Raw genomic sequence first — 11,351 nt, forward strand, 5'->3', positions numbered from 1 at the left:
TACAGTGTCGTGTTGTTGCTGTGTCCAGAGACAGTCTCAAGTTTTTAACTCATCTGAACCAGAGGTTCATGAGCTTTAAAGCTATTTTTAGCTCACCTGCTCAGTTGAGTTTGTCTGATCGCTCAATGTCCGGGGTCTGTCGTCTGTCTGTCAACATTTAGCTTGTGTATGCGATAGAGGCTGTATTTTTTAACTAATCTTCATGAAATTTGGTCAGAATGATTACTTTAATGAAATGTAGGCAGAGTTCGAAAATGGGTCATCTGGGGTCAAAAACTAGGTCACTAGGTCAAATCAAGGAAAAACCTTGTGTATGCGATAGAGGCTGTATTTTCCAATTGATCTTCATGAATTTTTGTCAGAATGATTACCTTGATGAAATCTAGGCCAAGTTCGAAAATGGGTCATCTCGGGTCAAAAACTAGGTCATATGTCAAATCAAGGAAAAATAATGTGTATACGATAGAAGCTGTATTTTTCAATTGATCTTCATGAACTTTGGTCAAAATGATTACCTTGATGAAATCTAGGCCGAGTTGGAAAATGGGTCATCTGGGGTCAAAAACTAGGTCAAATCAAGGAAAAACCTTGTGTATGCGATAGAGGCTGTATTTTTCAACTTACCTTCATGAATTTTTGTCAGAATGATTACCTTGATGAAATCTAGCCAGAGTTCGAAAATGGGTCATCTGGGGTCAAGAACTAGGTCACTAGGTCAAATCAAGGAAAAACCTTGTGTATGCAATAGAGACTGTATTTTTTTCAACTGATCTTCATGAATTTTGGTCAGAATGATTGCCTTGATAAAATCTAGGCCAAGTTAAATATGGGTCATCTGTGATCAAAAAGTAGGTCACTAGGTCAACTGAAAGAAAAACCCTGTGTATACGATAGAAGCTGTATTTTTCAACTGATCTTCATAAAATTCGGTCAGAATGATTGCCTTGATGAAATCTAAGTCAAATTTGAATATGGGTCATCTGGCTTCAAAAACTAGGTCACTAGGTCATATCAAATAAAATACTTGTTTAAACTCAAGAGACCACATTTTTGGTCCAATTCTAATGAACATTAGCCAGAATATTTGTTTCCATGAAATCCCCAGGTCAAACATATTTACACTGTTATGGTGTGTTTCTCAGATGAGCGACCTAGGGCCATCTTGGCCCTCTTGTTAGTATAGATGGGTGGCCCATCACCAGCTGTCCACCAGCAGTTTCCTCAGAAACTACTGACCAGATTGCCCTGATTTGGTCTGTAACATTCTGGCAAGGTCCTCCTTTAACTTTGTCCAACGATTCTGCTTGACCCCTTTTAGATGTTACTATGGCTAAAATCAGAAAACTTCTCATGAACAGCTTAATGGATCCTTATCAAACTTGGTTTGAAGCATCATAATGTCCTCTCCTAAATTTGTGCAAGTGGGGTCACTATGCAGCCCCATTGAAAGAGCTAAAAATAGAAGAAATCTTCTCATGAACAACTTGATGTTTATCTAATATGATATTTAGCATCAATTAATGGTTCTCTTCCAGATTTATTCAAATGGGGACACTTGGCTCCTTTCAGGTCCACTAGAGCTAAAAGTAGAAAAACCCTCAAACAGCTGCTCTTGAACCACCTGATGGAACGTAAGTGACCTTGACACAGTTGCCAAAACAGCTGTTTGATGTATACATGTGCGTTAGTGCGCCTGTATGATTTTATCCAGAAAATAACTTTGGCAAGTTTTCCTGGGCCAAAGAAGTCAGGATATTGGTGTGGCGTTGTCTGTCTGTCTCTGCGTCTGTCTGCCTGAAAACGAAAGTGTTTGAAATTCAAAATGTATTACAGCTAGAATTGCCAAAGCCAAAATAATTATTAGTCAGCACATGACCTTTGCTTGCATATAGTATCAATCCCCTTGACCCTGTAAAAGCAAAGTGTTTTTTTATTATTATTTGGTTAAAATGTAGACATGTAATTCAAAAAGTTTTGAAGCTAGAATCACCGACCTCGCCTAATTACGAATTAGCACATGACCTTTGCTCATGTTAAGTATCCCCTTTGACCCAGTAAAAGCAAAGTTTTTCCCTTTTAATTGGTAAAAAATATATTTTCACTTCAAGAAATATTTAAGCTAGAATCACCAGACCTCACATAATTATCAATTAGCACTATGCTGTATTATTGTCATAGACCCAGCTAGTATTAGTAGAGTTTTCCCCCTTGATATGCGTTTTAAAAGTAACAGAGATTCTTCTAAAAAAGCATATTACTTGGTCTTTAATAGAGTGCCATGATAAAGCAAAACTTTGTATAATATATCAAGAAATGACAATAGATTATTAAGATGATGCAATATTTTTCAAAAAATGTACATAGTAGAAACAGATTTATTTTTTTGTAATGCTTATTTATTAAGCAAAGATGATATAACATGCGTGCTTTAATTTATCAAACTTAGTTCCAAACAAAATCTGTAGACATTTTACAAATGAATTAAAAACCATCTTAATTATTACCACCCTTTATTAAATTTTTATACATACCGGCTACATATTTTGAGTTCCTCTCTCCGGACATTATTCGAGACATGCACGATAAAATCACTGACCTTCCCCCTCAAATGAAAGAAGTCGTGATTACCAACGCACAAGATCTCTTAGCCTAGAGAAAATCCTGCATCTAGTACTAAAAACATTCTGAAAACAATTACCATACTTGAGCTACAGCTGAAAAGTGAAATGGGTCTATAATGTAGACACGTGTCATGTTAACAACGTCAATTAAAACGGTTAGTTTTTTTTTCATTGTCTACTCTGAATGTGTGCCTTTTATAAGAAACAGAGCCTACAGGCTGCAGGTATAGCACTTAGGTAGTGTAGTGAATCACGTTAAAAATGAATTAATATGAAACACTTAGCGTTTGAAAAGAATATCATTTATAATACGTACATGAGCTGAACGCTTACGAGGAACTTTGTTAACTGTGTTCGCAATGCCCCTATTATAAAAGGACACTTTTAGATAGTTCAGATCATTTCAGACACTTCCTTATCTTTTTGACGTCACTAGATATACTAATACAAGACCCAAACATCATTTTCCGACTTATCATACTGAATTTTAATTTCCGCTCTAGAATAAAGATGGATTTTGTAAAGCTGGGTGTTTTAGTTACTGTTGTATTAGTTGGAAGTTCGAACTCTCAAAATGTGCCACAAACGTCAGGATACCAAAGCCAACTGCTTGCCGACATGATGAACGATCTGAGGAAAGCCTATGACGCAAAACTGAATAACATGCAGACGAACTTCAACAAGAGGCTAGCACAGCAGGAGGAACGATACACAGAGCTGCTTGGGATTCTAAAAGGGTCACATCGTATGTTTATTTTTTTTTTCAATTTCATTTTGTTGCAAATAATTTGTCTGAATAAATATGGACGACAGGCCGAGAAAGGGTCTTATGAAATGAGGTATTTGATAAGAAATAAAACTTAGTAATGCTAAAAAAAAAGGCACTAATTAATATAAATGATACAAGTACATGTTTAATTGTCATGAACATATTGTCTTTCAATAGATCTAGCTTGTAAAAATATGTTCGTCATAATACCTTGTGTCGTCATGGCAACCTTAACTTGAACCTTTAATTTAGGGCAGGTGTTGGTACGTTTTCAGTGAAAGTGTTTTGTGTAATTAGCTGTACATTTGAGATCATCTTTTAAATCATTTGAAGTAAAACAAAAGCTCGACATCTAGTAATGAAAGTGTGTAGCATTTTCTTACATCATAACGTCCGTGACGTAATAAGCGTTGAAGCTGTGGTTTAAAAGTCTACATATCCTTGCAAGTACTAAAGATTTGTACTTGGTATATCAAGGAAATGTCCTTGAAACATTTTGCGAAAGTCACATTTGAAATCTTTATCGTAAAAGTCCTTTTCTATGTCTCCGGTCCTTATTTATTTTTATATCGGTTTTACGGAAAAATTGCCCACTGCTCGAAGACCATTTAATACTTGAGCCTAACTTAAACATTCTATATATCATAGGTCAATTCCTTTCTCTTTGGGATTGGAACCCGTTGCCTACGGGTTAGTGGTATACCAATACACGGCTGCATATGCTTACTGTACAATAATACGTGCATATTAAATCACATTTTGTCAGCCTGAGCATAGACTCGAACCCAAACCAACACGGTGACATCGCCTAGCAACAACACATTCAACCAGGATACTGGTTGTCACATTTTGACACCTTGGTGATCTGATGTGGCTAATATTAATTGCAGTCAAACGGTTTATTCGCGACAATATATCAAATATTCATGACGAAACAGTTAAAACATTTTTTTTTTCGTTTATCATAGTTGTTTCAAATGGGTTCAGAACAATATAGATCTAGGACTTTCTTAAATTATACACAAACAAATGCGTAGATGCCATAATAATGTGTCTATATAGTAAACTTGAAAGTAACCAGTTTTCACACTCGTTGGAAACGCTCAATGGTTTACTTGTATTATGATGAACAACTAGCCGTATACATGTTTAAACACAAACTGTTCTTTTTTCATTTAGGAAAAAGGCGTCTGTTAGATGGGTTGCAGCAGACGACACCTACTCCTCCGACGCATCCGAAGGCCGCGTTCTACGTCCAACTTACGCATGATTTAACAGGACTCGGAAACTACCAGGCGGTCGTTTTTGACCTTGTTACTACAAACGTAGGCAACGGCTACAACAAAGCAAATGGAATGTTCACCGCGTCGGCGTCGGGAACTTACGTTTTCTCATGGACATCTGCAAGTGCCGACAATCATCATATGCAGACCGAACTTGTTGTCAACAATAAAAAAGTAGGCCTTACTTGGTCTGATTCAGGGAACCATGCTGATTTTGCCGTGGCTTCAGATACCGCAGTTGTTGTTCTTAAGGCGGGAGATGTTGTTTGGGTTCGGTCTAATAATATTCACTCACACACCATCCATGGTCAGCAGATGACGACATTTTCCGGTTGGCTTATTTATTCACAATAAAAATGTTTCAGTTATACAGTATTAAAGTAGGAGTATGTTACTTGTATCTAGATGTTTGAGCCTTGTCTTTTTAAATATAAGTTTAAGGTAAACTGTTACTGCCCATGAAAAATGTCAAATATATTTTCGTATCTCATCATACTATGGATGCATCAAGCCGTGATATACCAAGATACTGCCATGTTTCTTCTCATACTACGGCCACATCCACGGCAGACACAAATATTGTCTCATTTATGTCTCTTCGCAGAAAGGGCGCAGCATTCTGTGACAGACATAAATATCGCCATATTTCTCTGTACATGAATGTTTTTAGCTACAACAGAATCAGCTAATACCCTTATTATTAAGTTTCTTCACACTATGGCTGCATTTCTCACCACAAATATAAATATAGTCATATTTCTGTCGCGTTTGTTTATTCTCGCTACCAGTGGAACAGATTATGTAGTTAGTTCAAGTGTCTCCACGTATACATAGTTAAATTGATTTGACATGTGCGTGCTCTAAATAATATCAATCTTGAATGGTTTTTCGATTTTGACATTACATTGTATTGGTAGAACTATTAATTGTAAATAAGTTTCTGTCGGTTGAAATTCGTTTGATAATCATATGAATTATTAGTCAGTGCAATATGGATTTCTACTCTTATGTGTTTATCGAGAGATTTTCATCCAAGTCTGGGACAAACACTCTCTGCTTCACCTCAGAAAGGGCATTACCATAATGACCGAAACTTCTGAAGTTTACGTCCGGAAATCAACCTTGTCGAAATCAAAGCTCAACCCTGTGATATATATAGATTTGTTCTCAGAAACTTGGCTTACATCAGCTATCAACAGAAATGACCTTAAAATTCTAAATGTTGGCCTCCTTCTCAGTAAAGACCTAGTCGGTGAAGTAGGAGGTGTCGCAAACTATTTTCATTATACCTTGAATGGTTAATATACGCAATGACCTCATGATCTACGAATTAGAAAACAAAAATACATGTAGGCGACTTTAATCGACAACCGAACGCCAGTAATGATAACTTTTATGTGACTTCTTATATAAATCGCCGGTCCATTGCTCGTACTATATAGCCGGTCTATATTTACACATGTTTACTGAGCTAATAAGTAAAAAATCTAAGCACAAAATGTGAACATTAATTTCTGATGTTTTTAATGGAACAGTTATTGAACTGCTTGTCAGTCTATAGTAAAAAGTATTGGCCATCAGTCCTTCAGATATAGGGCAATAGTTCTGACTATTGACCGAGAAGAGATTCAAAACGTGAATAGTGAATACGGCTCAGGTAAACAATCCGTTTATTCCTGACTTTATTAGATATAAATGCCCCTTTGCCCTGAACAAAAGAAAAAAAGTAACATTTCGGAATACTACCAAGGTTTGTTTTTGTTGTTGTAGTAGTTGTTATTATATATATAAATACAGGAAGTGTTCATTAGAATTCTGCTCTGATAAATTAGATTATAGTATGCAGGACTTTGCGCCCGCACGACATTCTTTGGTTGAAGATATGATATCGATCTTATCAGGAAACTAATAAAAAAGCAACAAACTTCCGAATATCCCTGGGCAACATTTCGAAAAGTAAGAAATGGGGAAACAAAATAAACAAGGAAAGCGAATAAATCTCACACAAGCAGAATAATTGCTAGCTCCTTGAATGACTAAGACTAGGAGTAAAAATATTACTAAAACAGAGAAAAAAAAAAGAAAAAACTAGTTCTATTCTAAGATCATTCTGCTCCAACACCATGATACTGTAAAAGCGGAAACAAATATTTCTGTAGCCAGTCAAATAAAGGTGATGATAAGACTTTGCCAAATACTAGTAGTAAACAACCTCTAGCATATTTCGAAGCGCCATTACTCAAAAATGCTCATCTATAGCTTGTAGACCAGATCAGATATAAGCCCTACACTTTTAAACGAGGCATTCAATGACAGCTCAAAAACCTTTGTCCCGTTATATTTTATCATTTTTAATCAAAATTTTCAGAAAGGACAGTTTCAAAAATTAATGGAACAATGCATACAAAGGAATGTTTATACAAAAATACGTGATGAACACTCCACGATCAGTCTTCACTGTTAGTTTTTATTTGATGATGGCAAGCGATATTTCAGAAACGTGTGACCGTGTCTGAAACATTAATCTGACACATTAATACATGAACTATTGTCTTTCGGAGTTATGAGTACTCTCTTGTAGTGGTTTACATTATTTTTTAGAAAATAGAAAACAACATGTAGTCTTACATAACTCAAATTAACTCGGCTGAGCCTCGTTACCGCCTAAACAGTTACCCTCGAGCCAGATATTCACATCCGCACCTTCAACCAGTGAAAGATTCTTATAATCAAGTTCTGTCTAACAGTACTATTAAAATATATCAAATATTGATGCCTGGTAAGCTCATATAATTTTGGTATCATTTGAAAGTGTATTGTATACTGAAATAGAAATAATAAATTACATGACAAAAATATGCTATAGAAGTGTTTATTTTACTTTATAGTTTTTCAATGATACTTCAACAGAAATTCAGTTATTACAGTGTAAGATTTATCATTTCGCAGTCAAAAACACGATTGTAGTGATGCATGCATATCATTATGGTCATCTTATTTACTAATTATTGTTTAGCAGACACAACTCTTTCACCCCCTCCCCCACCCACCAACCACAAAAAAAAAAAAAAAAAAAAAAAAAAAAAAAATCCCAAAAAATATTGGGTCACCAGGCATCGAAATGTTAGCTATTTGTGGATCGGCAAGATGAAGATTGTAGCTTATTGGTTTCGTATGGTGACCATAGATTATCGCTCACTATTATCATTATTTCTAGTTCTTTGTGAATAGTGTTCATTCAATGTCATTTTGTAACAGAATACGCCGTACATGGGGGCGTGATGGTGTTGCAAGTTTTCATTAGCTCTCATGAACAATTTGACTGAATCAAACTGTGTCTGCTGATGTTTTACGTGGTTGCTTTTCATCTATCAAAGCGATCACGTTATAGTCTGAGTTTATTTAGAATTATCAACAACTTCTAGCAGATACTTAGACATGCTGCTGCAACTCTACAATCAATTTACGCAATTTAGCGGAATAAATTCCCTATATTGTATACCAGCCTATATCTTATCTTTGACCTCGCCATATATGTAGCATGTAGGCAATCGTTTGACGTTTCTAGTTCTAAACTGTACGCCGTTTTTGAACGGTTAAAAATGAAAGCTTTTCAGGTGTTAAGTTTTGTACTGTTACTCTTCATACTGGGAACCGATACCAGTAATGTAAATTCTCAGAATATGCCACAAACTGCGAGTAATCAGGCAAACATTGATCTGATCGAGGAAAAGATTAAAGGCATAAGGGAGGTCTATGACGACAAACTAAATAAAATGTATGAAAAACTAACACTGACAGAAAAACGTTACAGCGATCTTCAGCGCCAGTATTCCAATTTAGCCGAAATAGTACGAGGATTTACAAGTAAGTATACTAACTTCATTGTATTTGTGTTAAATATATGCTTTAAGAATCGTTTCAAAAAGTGACAAACATGAATTAATGTACATTTTGGACACATCTTCCCAGCCCGCGGAAATTTTACCAAACGTACGCTCGTAAATTGAGCATAAATTGAGTCGTCACTAACTCGAAATCAAGGAAACTTTGTATTTTGTGAATTCGTCCTATTACTTTTATTACATAGTGCCTCCCTTTCTTTTTTATCTTACTAGATTATATTTCAATTTAAGGAAAGCGAGGTCTTCTAGACAGTCGGTCATCACAAACCACAACTTCATCTCATACACAACCTAAGATCGCTTTCTACGCACAACTCACTCAAGACAAGACTGCCCTTGGTGACCATCAGCCCATAGAGTTTGACATGGTTACGACAAACATAGGAAATGCATACAATAAAGCAGACGGAATGTTTACGGCACCGGTTCCAGGAACATACGTGTTTTCATGGACGGCCGCTAATCATATTCGAAGTTTCATGTGGTCGCAACTGGTTATAAATGGTTTAATGCATGGCAAAACTCTGACTGATTCTGCAGATCACATTTCTGTGGCCTCAAATACGGTTGTCGTAAACCTAAAAGCTGGCGATGTTGTCTGGATACGAACAATGGCCGATCACAGTCACAGGTTAATGGGATCCCAGTTGTCAACTTTCTCCGGATGGCTTTTATATTCGGACTGATATTTCCCGCCAGTAAATAAACACAAATAGAATCTATGAATTATTGTGTCATGTAATCTGTTAATTTATAATAATTAGTAAGTTAGGAGCAAATATGTTGTTTCACTAGATGCTGAAAAGGCAACAGTCTGGAGACCACTAGACAATGTACAGAATTGTTCAAAATAAATTAGTTGCTTATCATGTATTAATATCTTTAAGGTTTCGATGGAGGCCTTGAGAAACAAAAATCAAACAACACCAAATCATAGAAAGAAACAGTTATTTGACATGAAAATTGAACAGCATGTAAAACATGTATATTACTTTACGAAACAAGTGTCAGTATACTGATATAAACATTGAATTCCGGAAAAGGGCTGCCTTAAGGGGCTCCACTTCCGGACAGTTAAACGCCTTGAAAAACTCACCATTTTCAAAGAACTGTTACACATGTTTGTTTTGATGCATTTGCAATAGCGTGCGAGTGGTGAAATTTCACGTAACAAGGTGGAACATAGTTTTCAGCAATTGTTTATCTTTTTTTCTTTACAAATGGCATTCATTTTCAAAGGGAGACGACTTTTTTCTCAAAGATTACTTAAAATAATCGGAAAAAGTTGTTTCCCTTTGAAAATGAATGTCATTTGTACTTAAAATAATCGGGAACAGTTGTCTCCCTTTGAAAATGAATGTCATTTGTAAATAAATAAAGATAAACAATTGCTGAAAACTGTGTTCCACCTTGTTATGCGAAATTTCACCACTCGCACGCTATTGCAAATGCATCAAAACGAACATGTGTAACTGTTCTTTGAAAATGGTGAGTTTTTAAAGGCGTTTAACTGTCCGGAAGTGGAGCCCCTTTAGGCAGCCCTTTTCCGGAATTCAATATTTATATCAGTATACTGACACTTGTTTCGTAAAATAATATACATGTTTTACATGCTGTTCAATTTTCACGTTAAACAACTCTTTCTTTCTATGATTTGGTGTTGTTTGATTTTTGTTTCTCAAGGCCTCCATCGAAACCTTAACCCTATAGCCATCAATGTACCGGGTTTTGGATGTTTCTCTTTATGAAAGATGCATGTTTATTTGCAACTTCTCAAAGGTAGATCTAAAACCGTCATACATTTGATTGACGTGATTTTAATTTACTCTGTCACTTATATTGAGCAAGGGGGTAGGACGTAAAGGTTTAAGTGAGAAAACTTTGTTTATTGGGTAAATATGGTGGATTTTGTAGAGAAACAGGCACCCTATGGCGTATATTTTGCCAAGCAGGGTTGGCGACTATAAAAGTGGGCAATACTGGGCAATATTAATTTTTTCTATTTTTTTTTACCTTTTACCAGAACAACTGAGTTTCAATGTTATAAGATGTGAGCTTATTCTTACATTAAGTTTTACTTACTTTGAAAGCATTTATGAAGTAATAAGTAGCTGACAGAAATTAAAGTTTTATAAACAAAATTGTTATTCACACACGCACACGCACACGCACGCACACGCACGCACAACACGCACGCACGCACACACGCACGCACGCACGCACGCACGCACACACACATTTTATGTGAAAGAAAACACCAACATTTATTGTTACAAAAACATGAATTTATAAAAATGACAAAATATTACGTCGTATATATAATCAATATGTTACTCGCATATAGCCAATCTGCTCATTTGGTAAATCGGGCAGCGCAAATAACCAATTTGTTATTAGTGCATCTACATTACCAGTTCAAGCCCGCCCGGTTAGCTCAGTAGGTAGAGCATTGGTCTACGGATCTCGGGGTCGTGAGTTCGATCCTCAGGCGGGGCGTATGTTCTTCGTGACTATTTGATAAACGACATTGTGTCTGAAATCATTAGTCCTCCACCTCTGATTCATGTGGGGAAGTTGGCAGTTACTTGCGGAGAACAGGCTTGTACTGGTACAGAATCCAGGAACACTGGTAAGGTTAACTGCCCGCCGTTACATGACTGAAATACTGTTGAAAAACGGCGTTAAATCCAAAACAAACAAACATTACCAGTTAAACAGTGAATACTACACTGTAAATCTACATTACCAGTTCACTACACTGTAAATCTGAACC

The 11,351-nt window shown here is 36.1% G+C and overlaps 2 protein-coding genes across 2 annotated transcripts; both read left to right on the plus strand.

Annotated features, from left to right (window-relative positions):
* Window positions 1-3,046: 3,046 nt before the first annotated feature.
* LOC123564995 (C1q-related factor-like) lies at window positions 3,047-5,073 on the plus strand. Its single transcript, XM_045358970.2, has 2 exons — window positions 3,047-3,366; window positions 4,570-5,073. The coding sequence occupies exons 1-2, from the start codon at window positions 3,132-3,134 to the stop codon at window positions 5,025-5,027; spliced, it is 693 nt and encodes a 230-aa protein (XP_045214905.2). The 5' UTR covers window positions 3,047-3,131; the 3' UTR covers window positions 5,028-5,073.
* Window positions 5,074-8,208: 3,135 nt separating this feature from the next.
* On the plus strand, window positions 8,209-9,328 carry LOC123562992 (C1q-related factor-like). The gene is made up of 2 exons (XM_045355563.2): window positions 8,209-8,540; window positions 8,810-9,328. The coding sequence occupies exons 1-2, from the start codon at window positions 8,276-8,278 to the stop codon at window positions 9,262-9,264; spliced, it is 720 nt and encodes a 239-aa protein (XP_045211498.2). The 5' UTR covers window positions 8,209-8,275; the 3' UTR covers window positions 9,265-9,328.
* Window positions 9,329-11,351: the final 2,023 nt, after the last annotated feature.

This window comes from Mercenaria mercenaria, chromosome 2 (assembly GCF_021730395.1).
Source record: "Mercenaria mercenaria strain notata chromosome 2, MADL_Memer_1, whole genome shotgun sequence".
NCBI classification, from domain to species: domain Eukaryota; kingdom Metazoa; phylum Mollusca; class Bivalvia; order Venerida; family Veneridae; genus Mercenaria; species Mercenaria mercenaria.

What these genes read in the sequence shown, in the direction of transcription:
- LOC123562992 (XM_045355563.2), top strand. Translation starts at nt 8,276, where the DNA reads ATGAAAGCTTTTCAGGTGTTAAGTTTTGTACTGTTACTCTTCATACTG. An exon ending in AATAGTACGAGGATTTACAA is followed by an intron (nt 8,541 to 8,809) that starts GTAAGTATACTA and finishes TTTCAATTTAAG; the next exon opens with GAAAGCGAGGTCTTCTAGAC.
- LOC123564995 (XM_045358970.2), top strand. Translation starts at nt 3,132, where the DNA reads ATGGATTTTGTAAAGCTGGGTGTTTTAGTTACTGTTGTATTAGTTGGA. An exon ending in GATTCTAAAAGGGTCACATC is followed by an intron (nt 3,367 to 4,569) that starts GTATGTTTATTT and finishes TTTTTCATTTAG; the next exon opens with GAAAAAGGCGTCTGTTAGAT.